This window comes from Thermobia domestica, chromosome 1, assembly GCF_964235325.1.
Source record: "Thermobia domestica chromosome 1, izTheDome1.hap1.1, whole genome shotgun sequence".
Taxonomy (NCBI): Eukaryota; Metazoa; Arthropoda; class Insecta; order Zygentoma; family Lepismatidae; genus Thermobia; species Thermobia domestica.
The window spans coordinates 386,154,425-386,179,623 of NC_137454.1; the positions used below are offsets into that span (position 1 = coordinate 386,154,425).

A 25,199-nucleotide genomic window follows, 5' to 3' on the forward strand; every position below is an offset into this window, starting at 1 on the left:
GCAGGATTCGTGTCAAACGCAGGAACAACTTGCAGCAGCATTAGGCGTTGATCAAACAACAGTCTCCAAACGCTTGAAAGCCATGGGAATAATTCAAAAGATGTCACATTGGGTTCCACATGAATTGAAAGGCAGAGACGTTGAAAGACGAAAAACCATTTGTGAATTGCTGCTTCAACGACAGAGCAGAAAGGGGTTTCTGCATCGAATTATTACGGGTGATGAGAAGTGGATCCATTACGAGAACCCTAAACGAAAAAAGGCCTGGGTGAAACCAGGTGAACCAGGTCCATCACAACCAAAACGAGATATTCACTGTGCAAAGGTTATGCTGTGCATATGGTGGGATATGAAAGGTGTGGTGTACTATGAGCTGCTGCAACCGGGTGAAACTATGAATGGAGAACGTTATCGACGACAATTAATGCGTTTGAAGCAAGCTCTGGCCAGAACACGACCAGAATGGGAGAACAGACATGATAAACTTATTGTTCAACATGATAACGCTCGCCCACATGTCGCAAAACCGGTCAAAACCTATTTAGAAAATGTCGGATGGGAAGTTTTACCCCACCCGCCGTATTCACCAGACGTTGCTCCTTCGGACTACTACTTGTTCGATTGCATGAACAACGATTTGATTGGACAGCGGTTTACTTCTTCAGAAGATATCGAAACATGGGTCTCTGACTGGATCGCTTCCAAGGATGAGGACTTCTTTCGCCACGGAATCCGTACGTTGCCTGACAGATGGGCGAAAGTGGTGGCTAGCGATGGACAATATTTTTCTTAAGGTATTTATGTATTTTGTGTTTGTACTACAGCTTCAATGTGTGCGTACCAACCGCACGAATTAATTCCTAGACCAAATAGAAAAAACAAATAATATAAATAAAGAAATATTTGGAATATGCATTTGGATCTACTTCCACCGAATTGTACTCTACTCTTCACGGACGCTTCAAAATATAAAGGAAAAAATGTTGGTGCAGCAATATCAATTCCGAATTTAAACATTCTCAAAAAATATAAACTTCCAAAAACTTTCACAATTTTCGAAGGAGAGGCTTTTGCAATAAGACAAGCTATTATCCAAATTAAAACTCTAAAACTTGATTGTTCATGTATATGTTCAGACGCTCTCAGTGTATTACATGCTTTACAAAGACTAATTGGGCTATCAAAACTACCTGGCTTCTAGTCGATATTAAAATTTTATGTAAACAATTACAAGGAAATTGGTATATAATAAACTTTTTATATACTAAATTACATACCAACATAAATTATCATGATGAGACAGACCTGGCCGCGAAATCCGCATGTGATGATGAACAACCTGCTCTGATTAAAATAAGTCATTTAAATCTCAAACCAGTGTTTGTCTAAAACAATTTCAATCAATAAATGAATGGAAAATATGTAATCGACAAGGTCCAGGTAAATTCTACTGGCAGATCATGGATATAAATACATCTTAACCTTGGAATATCTTACACAAGCAGTGGCAAAGGGTGGTAAGAGGCCCTGAGGCCCGGCCTACCCATTTACTTTCAGAAATTATAATTTATAATTAATTCATTTTCCTTGCCCAGAATGTATGATAGTTTTCTAAGTTGAAAAAAATATTGTTCGATAAAGAAATCATGGTTAGTACCACTGCTGGGAGGCTCACCGAGCAGTGTCTTAGTTGCAGTAGAACTACCGCCAAGCTACTCAGAAAATTCCGCGAGAGAACGTGTTGGAAATGACGTTTTCTTCACCAGCGTATAACCTGCGAAAGAGACCGGCCTCAGCGCTTATCGACTTTCGTTTCTACCTACTAGTTTCTCTCGAGACCTTCGATTTCGATTCGATATATCAAACAAATAAAGAGCAAGATAACGTAGGCTCCATTCCGTTCCAACTTTGCTTAATTTTGCGGACTCAAACGCAACGCAAAAACTGGAACAAGAAATTCTAATGGCGCTACGCCTATTATCGCAAACTTATGCCCCTTTATTCTGCTGCGTTGGCGCAAACCTGTACGAAATCAGACTCGTTGAGTTCATTAGAAAGTGTGTAGTTTTTGAGATGTGAGTGATTTTTTCCTTACATTTGCAAAAATGAATGAGAAAAAATGTCAGTATGTGGAGAATATGAATATACGTAATATAATTCCTATTAAAGAACCTTCTATGTGAGTGGTCTTTTGGAAATTAATGTGTTATTAAGGAACGAAGACTAACGCCTGTGTTGAAAATAGAACAAACAGAGGGCAAGAGAGTTCAGCATGCATTGGTACAATATATATAGGACTGATTATTGTCTGATTCTGTTTTTAACGGGGAATTAAGTGACACACAAAATATCTTGATTGAATGCTTGTCATGTGTTTTGAACAATATAATTAAAGATAAAATTTTACAAGCAGAGTTTGTTTCAGTACATGTAGACTAAACAACATATATTTCTTGTGAAGCGCAGATAACGTGATAGTCCATCTTCCCCACCCGATCACGCCGATTAATCAATTAAATTGCATTATGGCGAATTAAGATCATCTATGAGTCACATACGTCAATTTCATTATGAAAATTGAGATCCGGATCGAATAAGTGCTGTCGATGAACTACAATTGCAATAAATTTATGAGAATTCGTCTTCTTGTATTTCTGTAGTAAAACATTTATGTCTAATCTGTTTCATTTACTATTATTATTATTATTATTATTATTATTATTATTATTATTATTATTATTATTATTATTATTATTATTATTATTATTATTATTATTATCGTTATTATTATTATCAGTAATACTAGAACATTGGACCTACCCTCTTGAAACTATCACCTTTCGCCACTGTACACAAGTGGGCAAGATATCAAGTTATCCTGTTTTATCGACTACTCTTTAATACAGCACTAACACCCCAAATTATACCAAATAAATAAAATTAAAACCAGGGGCGTCATTTCAGACTTCGCTTGGGGGGGGGGGCAAGAGCACCACCGACATAAGACTTTCACATTTTGTACTAGTATATTAGTAGGCAATCTATGAAACTATATGTAATTCTCAAACTCTTGGGTGGGGGGCAATTGCCCCCTCCTGCCCCCCCTAAATGACACCTCTGATTGAAACTAATGTATGTTGGTGCAAAAAAGATATTGGATCTATTGACCATATAATTTTTGCTTGTGATAATAAGAAAAAAGAAAGGAAATTTATAATGGATACAATTTTTAGAAATCTTGGATATGGACCATACTGTTTACAAAATCTTCTGGCAACGAATATTTGGAAAATCATTTACAACATTATAGAATTTCTAAAACTAAATGAAATTCAAATATTAAAAAAATAATAAGAAAAATGGACAAATCTGATAAAGCAATTCAGCGAAAACTCATAATTAGAAGATTATAATTAAAACTTATTTTTTCAGACCAGTTCGTATAATCAAATGGAAAAAGGAATAATAATAATAATTTTTATATCCAAGCCTGATAATATTTTAAAAAAATAATTTTATGTATATCAATAGAGATCAACAATTTCATAGAAGACCTTCTAATAATTTGGTTTCAAGGATTATACGGAACCGCACTGACAAGGAATTTTCACTTAGATTTTGGACTATTACGACAGAATGATCAACTCATACCAAGTAAACCAATAAAGTGTAATAGGGAATACAGTTTTAAGCTGCCTAAATAAAACCTAAGCCCTACTTCTGGGTTAAAGAAAGAAAAGAATCCATGCCTTTATAACCAATTCCACTATACAACAACAGTTTTTCACTGCTTTAGCAAGTTGCCTCTTCAGCAGCTGTTCTTCCTGGACAAGAATTAAACGCTGAAGTATGAAAGTGTTTTGTTGATCTATGACACCATATCAGGGGGGTTGGCAAGATGGCGTAGAATGTTCTATACAATGGAGTGTCATGCTCTTCAACTATTTCAATTTAATTTTAACAACAATTTCCATTTTGGACATATTTTAGTGTATTACAATTTTGATAGTGTTTTACATAATTTTTTGTATGTTCTACGCTTCTGCCTTCCTCTTTAATTAACAAACTAGTGTGGAAACAGAATTATTTGAAACAGGCTAATTCGTCCATTTTGGAACGGGCCATCTTATACAATTATAATAATAACAAAACGATTTATAACAATTCTAGTGAAGCAGTCAACTTGGCCTTAGTGCTGCGACTTTTTAATTATAAAATCTCCTGCGAGGGAGATGAATAGAATAGAATAGACACCATATCAACTACTTATTGCATCATTGATCTTTCAACCAGCAGTGTTTTGCTCATTGAGTAATGGTTTATCAGAGTTTGGTGTACCTTTTTTTATGTGTATATAGAACTATGCAACTAATCGTTTCAAGATTGTCATTTTTATTATGATTATTGTTAGTAGTACCGGTAGTAGCAGGGTAATTATTTATTCTTATTTGTATGTATTTATCAAGGTGATTTAAACCTATTAAAATATGTTAGTTAGGTACTTGAACAGTGTAATTATCTAATACTACATTGTTTTAAAATAACTTAAATCACCAAATTCATTAAATTGTCTTTTATTAATGGAATAATGATTACACAAATAATTTGTGAAGCCATCGAAAAATTTCAATTTTCTGAATGCATCCTTTTAACGTCAGTGAGTCCTAGTAAATTTGAGTGAGGTACAATCCAACAATAGAATCAACGAAAGACCATCCACCAACTCAATCAGCAGAGCGAGATTCCATTAATCTTGATTAGATTTATGCTTTTCTTATTATGGAATGAGCTACAAGATAGTAACAAAATTGAATTAAACTTGGAGTCAGAGTTACAGTTGTGGATCTCAGTCTCCATCCAACAGATTCGTGAAAACGCAGATCAATATTTGAATGTGCTTGTTTGGCTGTCGAATAGTTGGTTCTCTTGCATAAAACTTCGTTGTAGAACAAGAAATGTTGAACTTCCTTCCTGCATCACTGCTCGGAAAGAGACCATGTGATAAGATCTTCACTGGAATCAGAGAGAATAACTGAAGGTAGCTAAAGATTAAATTTTAGATATTCTCATGTGAACTATGTACTTCCATGTAGCCTTCAAGCTCTTTTCAGATAAGCAAACAGCATATCTTCCTCCAATGCTGGTGAACCTGAGACACCAATACCTAGATCAAAAGCCGAGAGCGTAATTTTTGCTGCATGGCCAGTTTCTTCAACTTTAAGTAGACCATCCTTAATAATCCATAGCACTTTTTCCATGTTCTATGAGTTGTGGTAAGTCACGGCCAGGTTACGTCACAGTTAGGTTAAGTCATATCAGATAAGCAGGATCTAGTCAATACATATAATATGGAGCACTCACTCTTTCCCAAGAGTAGCTGCATTATTAAACAACTTGCGTGTCGGTGTTGCGTCGTCGTCTCAATCTTGGTTGTCCATGTTCAGGAGTCTTGTTCGGTGTTGTCATATCCGGTGAAGCCATGATTAATGCGGCGCCGGTAACCTTCAAAGCAATGACCCTCCTACTAAAATTTCAGTCACTTGGACAGCATAGCCTAAAGAGATTCGCCACAATCCATCTAACCAGGCTGATGACGAATGTCTGCGATTACATAAGAACTTATTCCACGGTCTTCGTCTGTCGTCGAAGCCTGGACTACAAAAGATGAACAGCACATTCTATGAAGGCTACTTAAGGAATGATGGTTTTAAATCGATGTAGATAATTTATATAGTTTCAGCGCGCACTCAAGTGAAAACTGTTTGATAGTCTATTTGTTATATTAGGTAACTATATGAACATGTCCTACGCGGGTATTGTTACTAAGAAACAATAAAAATGTCAATAATCACTTTAAATCACAATTATGTATTGTTTCCTTTGTACATAATATTATATTCAATATTGCTAATTTTACAATATTATTAATGTTAGACGGAAAACCCGTGTCCAAAGATGAGAAGTACTCATTATATATCTCATTAAGCTGATCAAAATGATATAAATGGGATGTAAATCCTGATGTGTAGTTTTAAAAAAATCCACAAAAAAATATTTATTTTGTACTCCCAAGCAATTATATTGTACGATAACCTTGCGACTTATTAAGATTAAATTGATTCTGAAGAACACACTAATAAAGATTTTTCATTATGGCACTAATAGGCGTTAGTAGACTGTATACTTAATGAGATATAGCTCAAAATTAACATTAACTGGGTGGTCCCATGCCAAAACGAACTAACTACATTTGTGATGAAATTGAGATGGAATGACATTTTATGAACTCAGGGTTTTATCATGCCAGAATGAACGGAGTTTGTAGCTTCTTTAGTTTGTCAAGGGTTGGGGTAAGTCGTTGCGGTGAGTAGAATCTATGGCGAGTAATGAGCTTCTTAGTTCTCAACACAAATGTCACACTATTTCAATTTACTCTTTTATACTTTATTTTAAAACTGTAACACTGTCCAAAGATAACACATATATAGTTTATATCGATCTGAACAAAATTATTTGCTTGAGTGCAAATTTTCTTGTACACTTTTGGAGAAAATTGTTTAAAACTAATTTTTATGACTCTGTCGTTCGTTGCCAGTCTGATAGATTTTATTCTAGTGGAATAAATTATTTATTTATGCACAGTATATGAGAAATATTCTGTTAAGTAGCAGCAGATTGTATCTATTATGCATTGATTTCTCCTAAGGTGATCTATACAGGTAAGCCTCATGGGTAAACTGGAACGTGTGTGCAGTACCTAACACTCACACACCTACTACTTATAACGTAAATACATATGCAGAAAGTTTATTCTGAAATGTGTCAAACATTACTTATAAAACTAAGGTAAATAGACATCAAAAGTATAGCACTACACATGGATTGGGAATTATATTTCTGGGCTTTCGGCATCTATGGCCATGTTAACATGTCACGTATTAGAGATGATGTCCCTCGACGATCACACTGTCCGGGCGATTGGGAAGGAAGAAAGGAAGCTGACGGGTCATTATGTGAGGTACCATCCCCTCATATGTTTGGTGTGAATGAGGAAAACGTCATTCAGGATGATCAACATGCACATCAGTGAATGGCAGCCAAGTTCCGCGAAGAAAACTCGACGGAAATGAAAACTGGCCTCCACTGCCGTAAGCGTGTTATACAAGAACAAGAGTTCTGGGTAAAATCGCCGATTTCGAGGCTCTGTAAAAATGATTCTATTAAGGGTAGAAATATGAGATTTAGAATTTAAGGAGATATCCAACGGATGTGCCCATATACTAAATCTCACATTCCTAGCTTCAACCATATTCGAGTATTGGACCCCTAAAATATTCAGTTTTCAGGCTCACTGAATAACTGACCCACTCATCAAATTGATAAGGTACTTCCCAATTAGATAAAGACGTAAAACTTTGCTTAAAGTTACCTTATAATGATTTGGGTATGGAAAAAGTCTGAAATGTGAGAAATGTGTTATGGGAATTTTTTATGGGCGAAAAACTGTCCTTACCTAAACAGAAACCGTTTCACTCACTCACTCATCACATTGATTAGGTTCTTCAAAATGAGATAAGACGTGAAATTCTGCATAAAGGTATCTTATAATGACCTGAGTATGGAAAAACCCGAAAGTAAGGAATGTGCTATCGGAACTTTTTATGGACGAAGAACTATCCGTAGCCATTAGGTACTTGTTAATGAGATAAAGATGTTAAACTCTCCATAAACTTACCTTATAACGGCTTGGTTATAAAATTTGAGGAATTTGCTATGGGAAATTTTTATTGGCAATAAACTGTCCTTACAATCAGAAATTGGGAACGATAACGTTACTTAACACATCATGTGCGTAGTGATAACGTTGTCAATCATCCGAGTGGTCGGGTGGGTGCCTTCCCCGCTGGACTAGTTGCTAGCACGTGCGCCTTTCGTTACCGGGGAGCCGAGCTCAATTCCCGATGGGAAAGGCTTTGGAATTTTAACTGTTATCATCTATGTTTCTGTGTTCGTGTCCCTGTAGTTGTAGGTTAATAGAAGAACGAACTAAGTTTATTGAGAAAAATCCGTTATCCGGATAGCGGTATATTGTTCAAATGTATGGGATCCTTATGTTTACTATATAAATCAGTACTTAGCATATGTTATCCATATGCTATATACGTAGTGTCATCTTTCCCGCTTAGATGTTACACCATGTTGTTACAGGATGTCTGGCAAGCAATATTCTTCCGTAATTTACGTATACGTATGTTGCGTACGTCAGCTATAGGTTACATACGTCCATCTGTATGTGAGATCCTGACCACCTGTATACAGTTCTTTCGTTTGTTCGGAAAGTACGTTTATTCGGAACACATGCGGAAAATACTATAAAATATACTTTTTTTCAGTTATACGTTTAGTATACGTTAAGTTCAAAAACTACAGGATTTACACATGTAATTTACGTTTTTACATATGCCGTATACTTTTTTCTCAGTGTGCGAATAAAACAAGTGAAACCTTGTAATAAGTAGTTAAGCAATTTAATGAGGCGAGTTCGGTGAATCAGTTAACCTAAAAGAATAAACTAAGGCGCACACATACTGCCGTAAATTTCGTGTTTTGAAACCCAGACAACAAAATCAGAAATCGGTGAATATTTTTCCTTTATTTATTGCAGCATGGGCGGCGATTAGGGGGGGCAAAGGGGGGCAATTGCCCCCCCACTTTATTGAAGTAACAAATTTGTGTATATAGTTTCATTTGGAAATGTAAAGTTTTTGTCTGGATTACTGGTTCGTAGAGAAAAATAATGCCATATAATATTTGCCGTTGCATAAGTACGTATTAGTTGTCTTCCCGTGGAATTAAAAAAACTACAGGAATTGCTAAAGGAAAGCTACAGAAAACTGAGAGAACATTTCGCAAAAAAAAAGTATTTCGCAAGTAATTCATTAATTGCACAAAAATTGACAGTTCCTAAAATATATTTTCTTCTTTCTATAAAGGTAGCGAAGAAAGTCGGGTCGCTTTTTGTAGAGGTCTGTGTTCAATTGGTTGTTACACCGTGAGTTGAATGCGAATGCAGATAAGGCGAAGGTCAATTGCTAGTGTGGATATATTCAACATACTACCTGGTTGTGGCAGTTCAGTTAAACCGTGAACTTGCGTAAGGACAGAGTGAACATGGGACCTTCACAGAGCGTCATAACGGAGTGTATGCTGTATGTGTTCAAACTGGGGTCAAATGTCGCTGCAGCGGGGCGGAAGATATGCCAGGCCTTTGGCGAGGGTGTTGTGACTACATGGACAGTGCAGCGATGGTTTAACAAATTTAAGGACGGTGATGAAACACTCGAAGACACACCACGTGCCAGAAGATCAACACAAGAACAAAATGAAGATCTTCAGGCAGTAATTGAGAAGAACAGTGGCCAGACATGTGACGAACTGGGACTACAACTCAGTGTGAGTGAAGAAACCGTTTGGTTGCTCCTCTATCAACTTGGAAAGCACTACAAGTTTGGTCGATGGGTCCCACATGATTTGAGTCTGAGCCAGAAGGCAACGCGAGCAGATACCTGTGTTTCTTTGCTGTCTTGTCTGAGGAAGGAGCCATTTCTGGACAGAGTGTTGACATGGGATGAAAAGTGGGTCGGTTCCAAAACAGCCGAAATCAGCACTCTACCTGAAGAAGATCCTCCTGTGTGTTTGGTGGACTTCTCGCGATATCGTGCATCGGGAATTGCTACCAGTTGGTCAGAGCATCATTGTAACTGTGTACTGCCAGCAGTTGACCCGTGTTCAAGAAAAACTCAAAACTCTGGAGCCAGCACTTCTGAATCGCAAAGTTGTCCTGTTACAGGACAACGCTGACCCCCAGATGTGCCGAGATACCATTCTACACATTGGTAACTATTGTTTTCATCATACTCTCCGGACATTCCACCGTCCGATTATCACCTATTCCATTCCTTGGACAATCAGCTTAGAGGACGCCAGTTCAAATCCCTAGTAGAGGCTCAAAATGCACTTGATACCTTCTTCGCTTCACGGCCCACCAAATTGTATCGCGATGGAATCCATGGCTTTCCAGAACGCTGGCAGAAGGTCGTCGATGCTGATGGGGATTATTTTTAATCTTCCAGGTACGTCTTAGGTGACATATCGCTTTTTGAAGGTGATGGTGAAAAAGTGACAGAACGTTCTTGGTTACCTTTATGACATTAAGGAATATTGATTAAAAAGAGAGTAATAAGAAACAATTTCTCTTTTCCATTGTTTTGCAGTGTAATATACGAGTGAAGTGGTGTTTTTAGGGGTGTACGAGTGTATATAAATAAATAATTAATTAAATAAATAAATAAAATATACAATTAAATTTAGCGAATTCAACATAATTCTAGGTTTTAGGATTATTTTGTATAACTAGAGTGTGGAGTGAATCTAAGTATTGTGTTTTGATGTGTTCCAAGAGAGTGAAAACCACATAACGGCAACGAACATGTTGCGGGAAACCGCAAAAGCAAGTATTTCTTTAAATGTCGTAGCATATGCTCGTATTTACTGTCTTTTATTTTCTAAGAGAAATAATATACATTTAATAGCATGTGTGGAATTAAAAAATAAGTTGTTCATCAATCCCCAATTTCAACTTAACTTCTATAAACCAAACCTCATTATTCGTTGCTATGATTAATATTATTCTTTCTATTTATTTGTTTTGCAAATTTGTTATTAGTCTGATCACACAGTTTTCTAGACAAATTTTTAAGATGTTCATGTGCAATGAATCAAATCTCTTTTTACACCTTAGTTGTTTAAGAGTACATCTACATCTAGTACAAAGGCTAGAGCTTACTTCCGTTGTTCTTGTGAATTTCCTTAATAAAATATGAAGTGCGATATGGTATTTTAACCGGAAAAGATAGTATCCTATTAGTTATACACCATTTCGTAAAACAAAGTGTTAGAAACAACCAGGGGAACTAAAATTGATATACAAATATTCAGCTCATGTCTTGCCCCCTCACTTTTAACGTCCAAACGCCGCCACTGTATTGCAGTCATTGGTATTAAATAGATATTGAAATTAAATTGATAAGTAAAAGAATGTAGAGGTGGGGATATTTAGAATTAATGAAGTTTTCCAAAAATAAGAAATCCAATTGTTCGACTTTTATATAAGATATATTGGTGGAAAATATAATTACGTTTACAAGCTATTTAAAAGTTGTATATCATTGGAAGGAAAACCCGTGTCAGTATGAAACTGCACAACATGAACAGCACGTAATGAATTCTGTAATTTCGCAATGTGCAATAGTAGAAAAACACTAAGCATGTTGAAACACTAGCCATGTCTAGTGATGTAGCATCGAGGATTCAGAATCAAGGGTTTTGGGGCCCTGTTGATACTCTTCGTATTTAGATAATGAAAAATGTGATGTTAGCGTTCGTGATTTTGTAGCTCGGATAAATGAATTAGAATCTCGTTTGGACATAACTTTCTGACAGAAATTTAATAGAAGGAATCCTCCCTGCTGGTCTAGTGGCTAGCATGTGCGCCTTTGTTGTACAGGTCCTGAGTTCGATTCCAGGTGGGAGAACCCTTGGGAACTAATGTTGCATGTTACACCTTATGACTCCTTTACAAATATACAATTCTAAATATAAATCCAACAATATGCCAAAATTGAGAATCCCAATATACAATTTTGATACGGTGAAGTACAAAAAGAAGTGAAATCTGAACAAAAACACCAGAAATGCAAAAAGTGCAGCCAAGTTCGTCAGTCGCAAAAAGTGTTGAGATGAGGATGGATGAGCCAAGTTCCTTGGGCACTGCATCTGATACAAACACTGGAACTTGGGGCGAGGTGTCATGGAAAATGATGTTGAGGATCCTTAGGAATAGTGGTGGTGGGCGTGGTGGGTTTGAGGCCACCATCAACCTTAGGAATATCCACTTCACTAATGCGCTAAGACACGTAATATAGCCTACAGTATACTGCAGTAAGATTGGTGATGCAAAACTCAGACAAGGAAAACTTATAATTCTCTACGATTTGTCAAGGAAAATGATGTTGACGAGCGTTAGTGATGGTGCTTGTGAGCGTGGTGGATTTGGGAGCCACCACCACCCTTAGGGTTGAAATGTCACTAGGAACAGATATCTTGGTGTATTCGAATATGTTAGACACCTCGCGCCAAGTTCAATTTTCTTTTCAGATGCAATGGCCAAGGAACTTGGCTCATCGATTCTCATCTTCAACAGTTTTTGAGGCTGGCGAACTTGGCTGCACTTTTTGTACTTCTGGTGCTTTCGTTGAGATTCAATTTATATAGCCTAGCCCTATATCAGGGGTGCCCACAAGGGGGGGCTATGACGCAAAGTGCGTCATTGAAATATTGTGGGGGGGTTAAAAATCCATATAAATATGTTTGATGGGGGGGGGTAAAATTAATCGAAAAGAAGATTTTTTTCATGGAAGAACACCTACGGATAGACAATTGGGGGGGTGCGTCATGGACATAAGGGGGGGTGGGCACCACTGCCTATATATTCGCAATTTTCCAAAACAGTAGAAATATTTATTGATTTATTTATTAAAAAGAAAAGAAGTGAATAAAATTATTTGTTTAAAATATTTTATATAAACCTGAGAATATAAATAAAATTGCAGCAAAAAATCATGCCTTACGTAACAAACATGAAACCCCTCCTCCCCTTGTCACACTTCGTAACGCAAGGCATAACCCCCACCCCTTTGCCGCAGTACGCAATATGTGGACGAACCCTAAACGATTGTGTAGGGGGCCGACGCAGTAAACTATTATATTTGTGTATATTATTATTATATTTGTGTCCTACTTTTCGCTAGTCAGAATCTGGTCACCCTAGCTTAAACTGGGGGCAAGGGCGCCGATCCTGGGAGGGCCAAGGGGGCCCGGGCCCCCATGTGTTTTTATGAATATATAATTTTATATGTATTTTTAATTGTTATATATATGAATGGGCCCCTTCCAAAGTTATAGAAAAATCGGCACCCTTGACTGAGTGAATGTATTTGAAAGACGACTGTTTAACATTAATTTTCACGTGTGAAGTGTTTTTGTACAATGTATAGAAAGTGTATTTTGCATTTATAATTGTAGATATACTCTTGTGAGACTATAAGAAATGCGCTAATTTTATGCAATACAATGCTTTCCGTTATTCTCCTTTGTGTGCATATTCTCCGTTGCTGCCTCCTCCCTAAGGACGTTCTCTTGCACTCACGCGCATTCTCCTATGCTGCGCTCCTCACCTAACTCCGTAAGGTAGAATTCTCGATTTCATTAGCTGCTAGCACATATTGGCTCCAGGTTTCTGCAATCGTTAGTGCTTCTTGCACAATACTCTTTATGATATTTTTCCGGACGCATAATTACAAAACACAAAAGCTCAAAACAATTTGTACGCATATTATCAATCTGGAAATATGACAACAATATTGCAAAACAATGTTGTGTTTTCTTTGCTTTTCAGCTTCTCTGCGATTAGCAACAGCTCCAGCGTTCATTACGGATAGATTAAGGCTTGAATGAGCGTATGTATCAGCGCATGTGAAGTCCCATAATAAACATTTACCTCTCATCCATGGAACCAATGTCACGCCAAAGGGTAGCTTCCCATCCGAACGACAGCAACCAGAAGGTTCCCGTATTGAATTGATTCCAGCAGTGTTAGGGGTTCGCAGTATTATATCATTAACGGAGGAATGTCGGGCGTATCTACCAGCTTTCTTCATGCATGAAAGGCCATGCAGGCTACATTGGTTAACGTGATCTCCACAAGTTGGTCATTGATAAGGCTCACAAACAGCTAAACTTAAACTTAAGAACAGCAATTCGAAAGCTTTCATTTGACAAGTGAAAGCCTAGAGGTGGGAAAAGTATCAACCATGTACCCGCTTCTGGAGATGAGGCAGCAAGAAATCTAGCTTTATCTTACGGAACAACAACAGATTGTAACAGATAACTATGTAAGTGAGATGCAGTTGGTGTATACCAAGATGACTGATAACTCCTTTTGCAAATTTTTGCGAGGTTTGTGTCTGCTAAGCTTGCCCACTTATCAGAACCTTCTTGAACTGAACCATCTGGGTCAAAATAATAACCTTGTGGAAGGAGAGCCTTGACTAAACGAAGAGATCCGTGGTAAGACGCTAAAAATGTAGGAATCGCCATATCCGCAGCCCGTCGAATACCAAGACCATCCATGCCAACAGGTAAACATGCTTACATCCAACTGTCGTCATTTAAGGAATAGTTCAGAATTGATTCAAGGCCAGTTTTCAGGAGGAGGCTATCATATTTTCTCAGCAAAGAAGCCTCGTGCCAAGATGGAAAGCCAGGCCGGTAGCCAGCCCAAAAATGTAGGGGGGGGGGGGTCGGCTGAAGTTAGGGGGACCTGATCCAAAAATATTATAGTTCATCACCATGTTATAGTTAATTTGCAAGCCTACCGTGAAAATTTTAGGGGGACCCGAAAAATTTAGGATGGGCCCGGCCCCCTAGACGCCCTGGATACGGACCTGTGTAAAGCGTCATAAAAAATTAATTAAGCGAGGGATTGATAAAGATGCCCGTAAAAAGAAAAACGCTGAATGGGCTGAAATTGAGGAAAGTCGAGACAAGAACAATTATTGTAAATTAGACATTTTATTCAACAGCATGTTAGTGAGTGCTTCCGAGGTGAGAGCAGTTCCTAGAACGCAAGCATTCGGAATGATTAGAGGATGTATGCCTGGTGCAGCCTCATCGAATCTTCTAAAGATTACGTCGAATGTTGTTTTATCTGATCCAAGATAACCAACCTCGCATTTAGAAAAGTTAAGACGTAAGCCGAGAGCAGATGCCTTCTCATTTATTTGTATTAAGGATGAAAGAACCATCTCTGGTTCGCTACCAATTGTTCCATCGTTTAAATACCAAATGTTTAATTCGGTGTCCAGCGATTTAACTAAAGAATGAATAGTTATAGCGAAAAGTGCTGGGTCCAGGAGATCACCTTGTTGTACACCTCTCTGCGAAGAAATAGTGTTTCCGTAAAAAAAAAAAAAAAAAAAAAAAAAAAAAAAAAAAAATCACTGGGTTGAGCATAGGATTGATGAACATACGGATAAATAGAAGGAAAATGATTCAGCATTGCGTCAAGCATAGTATCACAGCGAAGCTCGTGAAAAACTTTGCGAAAATCTAACTTTTACAACCACCTTATTAGCACTGTAAGTTGAAGAGAAATAAACTCGAATTGCGTGAACGGCTGCTTCGGCAATATTAGTAATATCTGTTGGGAGGATAAAAAGTTCTTAACTGGCTAAATATACAAATTTTGCCCATATTCTGAACCAAACATTCCCAACTGTTATGAAGCGAATATCACCATCCTTTTCTCTCAGCGCTGTAAGTTTCGTTTTCTCAGCGCTATAAGTTTCGCACCGAAAAACAACGGGCGAACTTTCATAGATACTTTTCCACTCATGATTAGTAGTAATATATTACAAAAGGATTTTACGAGTTTTTCCTTGGACTCCAATATTTGACAAGAAAGAAAATCTTTAATAATAGAAGGACTAAGCCCATCAAGACCTCTCGCGTTGCCTAACAGAAATGAGTTAATTGCGTTTTGAACTTCAACAGGTGAAACTCCTTGAAAAATGTGTTGATCATCAGGAAGATTCAGCGCAACGAAACTGCTAGTGTGGGCTGGATGTTTCTCCAACAGGGTCTCCAACACAGAGGTGTCCGGAGCCGCAACCATATCATCAGAAATTAAAATATGTACTGCTCCACGGATGTTACCATCGGCAAGTTTATTTTCTACAGTCTTCAAATATGAAAATTACTGGTTTGATCGAGATTTCTTCATATTCGTTGAAGGCCAGGTTATGGCATCATGACCAATATTGCACCAGAGGCGAACTCGTTGTTTCACCCAAGAAGTCAGATTCTTAACTTTATCTGATTGTTTGGGAGCACTTAAAGCAACAAATGGAAATAGACATACGTTGATTCAGTCTTTTGTATAATCTGAAATTCTTATTTGATTTAACAACTCTGCGAGAGCATCAACCACCGTTGATCGAGCACCTCTTGGAACACGTCTTAAAATATGTGTAGAGGACCTTAGTAATATTAACATATTACCCAGGTTAGAGATCGGCAGAACTTGTGTGTTGCTACTGTTAGCGTTGGTAACATTTACAGTTTTACCCTGAAGGCAGCAATTAAAGGTAATATCAGAGGAAACATCATCGTCGCCTGTAACCCGATGTTTCTTACCAATATGTATAGCTAAGCTTCTTGTACTTAGATAGTGCTTTCGGCAATGAGGACAGGGCAATGTATTAGCAGTTTTAGAAACACTAGACAAACAGTTACCATCACTAATTTCTTTTAGATTATTCCCAGGTAATTTATATTCCGTTGTGTAAGATGATTGTTTTATGAATTCATTTTTTAACAATATACAGGATTTATGTGAAACTTGGATTGAAATCTGTAACTCATAACCCTCTATCCATCAAAAGAGTTTAAGAAGAAGAAGAAGTATAAAAAGAATGTTCACATATTTTACTGTTTTTCAATAATTTGTATCAGATAATCGTGGTCTTAATATTAGGATTCTGTTTGTATATTTGAGGAAAGAAGACTGCGTGCTCAGAATAATTAAAACAGATTCAACGGATAAGATTTTCCAAACGTGGTAGTGTTTCTGCATCAAGTGCATGGTAGGATTATATGTAACACACTGGTACTATACATACGGTAGGATGATATGCAGTGTTGCCACACTTGGTACAATTGTACCAAATTCAGCCCTTTTTATCATTCATCGGCCCGTTGGTACCACGCTGGCATTTTCAGCCCCTTTTGTGAAAAAGTTGGTACAATTCTACCCAATTCAGCACCATTTAAAAAATACTTGTCAGATTTCCTAAAGTGTCAGTAAGATTTTCCTACATCTCACGTTACTTATACTGTGTGTTGGACTCTTAAAAAATGCTGTTGAACTTACATTCTGTGGCATTGCGCCGCTAACACTAGGAACTCTGTGTGGTAAATTCGTAATTCGAACTATACTGGGATACAAATGACGCTAGATGGGCGCATCCGCACCGCGCATGGAGACGAGAAGGAAACAGTGTGGTGGAAATATTATCTTCAAATCCTTTTAAAAAAAACGTTGAATCAAGTCTATAATTTGTCATTGCAAAGATTCTACACTAAAAAATAATAGCACGAAAAATTCATTGACATGATTGCTGGCTTAGCGGGTTAAGTTGTTTACTAGTGACGCCATATTGACAAATATAAATATACCCGAACATTTCTGCATTTTATAGATCTATATCGACACCTTGATTTGTACTCTTGGAAGAAGCGGGGGAGGGGGTTGTTCTAGAACATTACCTCTTTCAGTTTCATGTTATAGAGCCGTGTATTATCCTGCTATAAAATTCAGCCCTTTTTGTTTCAATTTGGTACTATTTTTCAGCCCACTTCAGAGCTAGGACTGTGGCAACACTGATGATATGTAGTACTTGGCATAAATATTTAGGATTTGATGTTCGTTTGTTTTTTTGAAATTTATCGTTCCCTTTCAGCAGTCAGGCTGTATGAAACGCGGAACTACTGTTTAAGGTGGAATCCAAACTATCGTAATGCGTTCGAGAACGCTCTCCCAACAAACGCGCGCTAGCCTCTATATTAGCAAGTGTCTGAGAGCACCAGCAAGAATCTGCAGCGAGGCATACTTAGCAGACACCATTTTCTTCCCGATCAGGGTGCTTAAAAGACTTCAAATGCATTTTTTAAAGAGTAAATCCTTGACTAGAATATTTTCAATGTGTGTATTAAGTCAAAATGGTAAAGACTGTGTTGATTATACATTCTAAACAATGTTACTCGGATTGTCTGAATACAATTTACGAGGAATGTTCAAATAAAAAGGTACGAAACGATAGCGTGGGTATAATCAAAGTTTTCATTCAAAAGTTATGACCGACCTTTGTGGGTTTATCGTAAATAAAACGACATATTCTCTCTCTCTCTCTCTTTTTTTTTTTTTTTTTTTTTTTTTTATTTCACTTGCTCCAAACTTTGGTTTCGTCGCTTCCAGTGCCCACAAAAGTCATCATAAACCATACAAGCAGTCTCCGTCTCCACCGACCGCTGGAAAGATATCGGGGAAGAGAAGAGTGTTTGCCGTAAAGATTAATGAATAAAACAAATTAAATAATCTATGAACTGTTAAACACACTGTAAAGCTACGAGCGATTACGGCTAAGAATTAAATGTTAGATTTAAATTGCGAGTACTATGTATTATGATTAAACAAACAATATACAATAAGTAAACTACAAGCAAATTATATATTTAACAACCTGAGCGCTCAAAAATAATTACTTTATTTTTAATTTTTATTTTCTTAAAATCATTTACTTTGATCAGATGGCCTTTTCCATTTATAAGAATGATTCTTTCTCAATTCTACTTACAGTTTGCGCTAGCGGCAACGAATGAGAGTAGGGGATAATTTATATAACACTCGCGTTTCACTATGCACTGCACAAGGAGGATGGGGATTAAGTCAGCCGCAGTTTCTTCTTCTGGGCTATCCTCTCCACAGAAATCTGGTTCTCAAATCCAATCCAGTAGTTAATGTGTCATACGAAAGAAAGCATCCAACAGTTATGCTGCTCACAACAGGATTATTGTTTGGAAGTGCTCCTACCAAGGTCCATGACTGCATCGAATTACGTTTAAAACTAGCTTGCTAGCCCTTTTCTTTTCGGCTACAACAACTCATAAAATACAAAATTGATTTAAATGCAAGGCTTGTTCTGTAATTACACAATACCGACACTTGGTTCCCTTTATTTCAACTTCTTAGGAACAACAACGGGCACAAAGCTCTGGAAACTTGTCGGTCAGGTCAGTCAGGTCGACGGGCTGGGTGCGAGCCCGTGTAAAATCCTACTCTACGTGCAGGACGCACGACGGGTGCGAGGTGGCCCCTGCTTAACCGAGTCTCTTCAATAGATTGACTTGCCTTTTTCGCCAACCTCTTGTGTTACTTCTCCAAAGTGAAAATCCCGATTTTGACTTGAGACGCAACCGACTGATGCAATGGCTAAACTTAGCGATGAGCTGACTTCTTACTGGAATGTTCCGTGAAGTGATTCTTCTTTCTTTTTTGCCGTAAAGAACTGCTGGGCGATTTGAACGAAGTTAGTTGCACACACACATTCAAACATACAGATGGTGATCAGAAAAATGAAAACACCTGTAGTTGGCAACACGTCAGATGTATGGCAGTGGTGTCGTGGCGCCCGCAGCACCGGACCGCTGGTGGTGGTGTGTTAGGTCGGTCTCCATACTACGTCAGGCGCAGTGGAACAGCAGTGTCCAGTGGCTGCAGCAGACGGAGGTAGTGTAAAATGGGAGACCTCTTAGATTTTCAAAGAGGACAAATTGTTGGTGCGCGGTTATGTGGAGTGAGCGTGACGGCAGTGGCTACTGTGTTAGGTGTGTCGCGTGGGACGTGTCGAAGGTGATGACGGCCTACACAACACACGGGAAAACCACATCGGGGAAGCGAAACAGTGGACGGAAGAAAATCATGAGTGACAGGTCACGCCAGGTATTAAAGCGCATTGTCACGCAGAACCGTCGTGCCACTGCGGAGCAAGTGACGGAGGAACTGAATCAGCACCTCCCCCACCCTGTTTCGACAATCACAATCCGCCACTAATTACATGACATGAACTTACAGGGTCCTGTTGCACGGGCCAAACCGCTCATCAGGAACCATAACGGTTTCGCACGCCGCAAATGGTGCCGCGACCATGCAACTTGGACCGTTGAGGACTGGAAACGTGTGATATGGTCGGATGAGTCATTCTTCACCCTATTCCCAACCACGGGCCGTGTTTATGTGTGGAGAACGCCCAAAGCAGCTTATGACCTGCAGTGTCTCCGCCCAACTGTGAAACATGGCGGCGGCTCGGCGATGCTGTGGGCCGCCATATCATGGTTTTCATTGGGTTCTGTGGTCACACTTAGCGGACGAATCACTGCCAACGATTATGTCGCAATTTTAGGAGACCACTTGCATTCTATGGTCCGGATGTTGTTCCCGGACAATGACGCCATCTTCCAGGATGATAATGCACCCATTCACACAGCTGGCGTTGTTGCAGCGTGGTTTGAGGAACATCGGGATGAAGTTCAACACCTCCCCTGCCCGCCCAATCCCCAGATCTCAACATAATTGAACATCTGTGGTCCGTCTTAGAAACACGACTCCGGCGACGATTTCCACCTCCATCACAGAACTGGCCGATGCTCTACACGAGGAATGGTGTAAAATTCCACTTGCTACCATTCACAACCTCTATGTCTCCATCCCACGTCGCATCAAGGCTGTTCTGAAGGCGAAAGGTGGCCCGACACCATATTAATCTGATAAGTTGCAATTTCGTTCAGGTGTTTCCATTTTTCTGATCACCATCTGTATATGTATATGCTTGGGAAGAGAAAGAGTTCTTGGAAAATTTTCATACGAGGCCTGTTCATTAATTTTGAAGTTCACACTGCATAGACTGTCTTTCTTCTCTTGATTAACACAATTAATGAGCACCAAAAAATCCGTAATAAAGTAATCACCAGAAGCCTGAGCGCAACTATCGCACTGTTTCAAGAGCCGAAGGATTCCCAGCTTCCAGAATTCTTGTGGCTGTGACAGCAGCCAGTCCTCCACTGTGTTCTTCAGTTCGACGTCCGAGATGAAGCGCTACTCTTTTTGAGATTTTTTTAACGGACCAAATAGATGGAAGTCGCAAGGCGACATTACGGGCTGTAGGGCGGATGCTCAAGTTGTTCCTGTTTGAACTTGTCCATTATAGTTTGTGTAACCTGGAAGACGTGTGGACGAGCGTTATCGTGTAACAGAATCACTCCCTCCGTGAGCAGGACAGGCCGTTTCTCTTGATGCTACGGAGTGTCTCACAGTATACGTGACCGTTAATGGTTTTGCCGTGCTCGAGGAATTCGATGAGTATCGGACCTCGGACGTCGAAGAAGACGATGAACATCACCTTGCCTCGCTTTGAAATTTTTAAGGGGAGGTAGTGAATGACGCATGCTGTCTTGCTTTGTCTTTGGCTCGAAGTTATGGCACCACCTCCCGTTACCAGCGACGATATGCTCCAGGAATGCGGGGTCTTCATGATACCGGAACAGGTGTTGGAGTACTAGCCCCATACGCAATTCCTTTTGCGGTTCGCTGAGCATCTTCGAAACGCACTACGCGCTCACCTACCGATAACCCAACCTGCCGTGCACAATTGTCTACATCACTGCCAACATTCTATTGTGACACGCTGATCACTTCTGACCAGGTCGTTCATCTTGTCGATGAATTCAACAGTGATTACTGTGTTTGCCTGGCCTGGTCTCGGATCATCACTCAAACTCTCCGGCCTTCACGAAAACGGGTACTCCACGTTCTCACTGACTTGTCTGACACACAGTCTCCACCGTATGTGGCCACCATCCGGTAATTAATATTGGTCGCTTTAACCCTTTCCGCTGTCAGAAATCTGGTAACACCTCAGTGCTCCTCAATTGTCGTAGTTTTCAATGTGAATGCCAGGCTTGACTCATATACACTGCTGCGTCAAATGGACGGAACACATAACTGTCTGATTCTCTTCTGCGTCGTGTGAAAGGCGTCCAAGCATGCACACAACCATTCCGGACACTATATTCTCTTCCCTAGACGTCGCACTACGTTATCCCAAAGCAACATATTCCTTTTTCAACCAGTTTAGTTTGTACGATGTTTCTACCTTTTCATTTGAGCAATCCTTGTACTGTATATTCTCATTGCATATAGTTCGTTTACTAGCTTTCTTGATTCACTGTCATCACAAAGAGCTTCATTTGTCTCTAATGAACCAGACGTATCGAAAGCTTCAACAAATATAATTTCAACTTCGTACTTCCACATGAACTGTGAATAGGTAACACAACATTTTCTATATTGATACAAAATCTGTCCTGAAAATGGGGAGACAAATCGTGACGTCATATGAACGTGCGCATAATGGAGAAACCGATGGTGCATTAAATTGGAAGGTGGGAGAACTTTCACCTTCACAATACGACAGATCTCAGGTGGCTTCGAATAGTCGAAGTGAGTGAACAGGCTTGAGAATGCACGCTGCAACAATGGAAAAATGGAGTGAAAGTTGGAGCAGCAGTACGTAGTGAAGTTTTGCAATAAACTGAGGAAATCCTCTACCATGACGTTCGACATGATCAACACTTTACACGGCAATGATGCATTATGTAGATTGCAAGTGTTCAAATGACACAAATCCTTTATAAAGGACCGAGAAGACGTCCTTGATGACAGACACTGTGAGCGCTCGTCGACCACTGTTACGGACGCATGATGCATTATGTAGATTGCAAGTGTTCAAATGACACAAATCCTTTATAAAGGACCGAGAAGACGTCCTTGATGACAGACACTGTGAGCGCTCGTCGACCACTGTTACGGACGTTGATGTTAATTGTGTGTGTCCTTTATTGAACACTGATCGGCGTTTAATTGTCGTATGATCACAGAAGTACTAGCGATTCTTCAAATGCAGGTTCATGAATTTATAACTGAATACAATTCACTGCCAGGAAGTTTTTGACCAGAAAAGGCATAATACCGATCCACCATACAGACCCGAACTCTCTTCATGTAACTTTTTCCTGTTTCCAAAGATGAAAGACATGTCGAAAGGATATCGATACGATACCGGGGAAGACGTCCAAAGAGCCGCGACGAAAGTGCTCAACAAGGTTTCAGAAAAAGACTTCTGAGGTGCCTACAAAGAATGGGAAAATCACTAGGCTCGGTATGTCCATGTCCAAGGTTCTTGTTTTGAAGAACACTTGGTGTATTGAAAGATAAAGGGTTTTCTATATTCAGTTTCCTTACTTTCAGAACAGATTCGTCTTTCCAACAATCTATAAGCGAGCGATAGTTCAATTCTGGAAGGTGAACTAAAAAGTCGTCGAAAGTTTTGTTGAGGGCGCGGAACCGTCATGCACGCAAATGATTGTCTGAAGAATGGAAGATGCGCTATTCTGATGGTGAATATGCGGAATGCATTAATGTTTCCCAACAGAGTCGGGAAATGGTGATATGGGTAACATTAGTAACAGGAGGCTTGTATTGTCCTCAAGAAGAATAACATTTCTGTTGATTTAAAAGCCCTGGGCTTCACGGTTTCTAATTTTTCACAGATAGATTCCAGTTGCTATGAGTGCTGTGACCACAGTTGATTGATAGTGTAACCAGATAGTAGCAGTTCGCAAAGCACGATATCCAAAGCAGTTCACCCAACATAAAGCAAAACTTTCTGTTAATTCAGTGGTAGTTGCAAATATTAGCACTTTGGAAACGTATTCATATGGTGCCGACCAACGATGACTGTGCCATAGAATATCATAAACAATCCGAAAATCATTCAGTTTAGACGTTTGGATAAAATATTTCCTCCACTTCAAAAATCCCAACGCGCGACAAATCCCTCTCTAGCGGCACAGCTCCTTTATCACATCTAAAGAAAAGATACAGAAGCATGTCCAGTGCACTACATGGTGACATAACAAGGGCGCCCATCATGGGGGGGGGCAAGGTGGGGCGCTCGCCCCCCTAGAGGAAATTGTACTTGGGAATATCGAAAACCCAATAGCATTTTTACATTAGTTACAGCAAAATTTGAAACTATATTTGAAACGTCGCTTATACTTGACCCCCCTTGGAAACCACAACATGGGCGCCTTTGTGACAGAACTATTCTTGGCTACCTAATGTCCACACTTCGAATATTTTTTTTTCGTTTTTTGCACACTTTCGATACATTTTGAAACTTTTTTGGATACATAATTTATGTGTATAAATTCTCGCAAAGTAATGTATTTCTTTTGTTTTCTTTTTCTTTCCAGGTGATGAAGTATAATCGTTGGCTGTACGTGATTCAAGTATTTCTGAAAGGTTTAATTACAAATGCAGATATTTATTGTTCCATTTGTGAGGAGCACACTTTATGCTTGTTTCAGGTAGAGTTGGAAGTTACATATAAATATAATTAAGCATCATGTGTTCTTATATGCTTTTCTTCAACTCACAATGGTTTATAAGTGTTCTGGTTCAACGTTGTCCTCAAATCTTGCAATCTTAATTAATCTCATTTTCCGTCATTACACAATGATAAAAGTTGACGTAACTAGTTGACAGTACAGTACTTCATTGTTACTTTTATATATTTCTATACCTAGGTATTTTATTAATAAAGTATTAATATTGTTCTTTATGAACTATGTATTCTATTCTGTGAGACAACAAAATTATAGCTTTAATAACAAAATTTGATGAGCAAGTAACCTATCATGCAAGGAATAAAGCTCGCTACATTTGGTGGACGAGCTCGAACAAAGACAGACTCGGCTCTACTTGTATATGGTATTTTATTTCTCGGTAACTACTGGCCGAATCTGAACCAAATTTGGTGGACAAGTACCTCTAAAAAAAAATAATGGTCGCTATATTTGGAGGCCGAGTTCGGTTCAGAACAATGTTAACTCGGCAAGAGAATCTGTGTAATACAGCTTTGCACGCCAGGAGCTTTTGAGTTCGGTAAACCTCGGCTTGTTTGATTATTTTTCATGACAGTCAATCCCAAACATCAGTTGTCCAATGACTAGAATTATTACTACTACTACTACTGCTACTTATTATTATTATTATTATTATTATTATTATTATTATTATTATTATTATTATTATTATTATTATTATTATTATTATTATTATTATTATTATTATTATTATTATTATTATTCCTTTACGGAAACTACACCAAAATATCAGAATGAGTTGCGTATTCTTTATCTTTCAGGCTCCTACTACAAAATGTAACATTTTAAAGCGTGGCTTAAATACAGAGGACATTGACTTAATTGTATCAGCGCATAATGACATCCGACAACAAATTGCGATTGGCATGCAAGGATGTGGGAATCCTGGTCCGCAACCAACGGCTGCAAACATGTTGCTAATGGTAAGTATATGAATAGCATCCGAGCATCGTAATCGA

At 38.7% G+C, this 25,199-nt stretch overlaps 1 protein-coding gene across 2 annotated transcripts in view; it reads left to right on the forward strand.

Annotated features, from left to right (window-relative positions):
* LOC145668351 (venom allergen 3-like) overlaps window positions 1-25,199 on the forward strand; it is an 80,310-nt gene that overhangs the window by 19,281 nt on the left and 35,830 nt on the right. Inside the window, exons 1-3 of one of the 2 annotated variants that reach the window (XM_081736117.1) lie at window positions 16,588-16,763; window positions 24,049-24,162; window positions 25,002-25,163. In XM_081736117.1, coding sequence (XP_081592243.1) covers window positions 16,761-16,763; window positions 24,049-24,162; window positions 25,002-25,163 — 279 coding nt within the window. In that variant the 5' untranslated portion in view covers window positions 16,588-16,760. Of the gene's footprint in view, window positions 1-16,587; window positions 16,764-24,048; window positions 24,163-25,001; window positions 25,164-25,199 lie in introns of those variants that run through there. The other variant, XM_081736126.1, reaches the window with a different exon arrangement.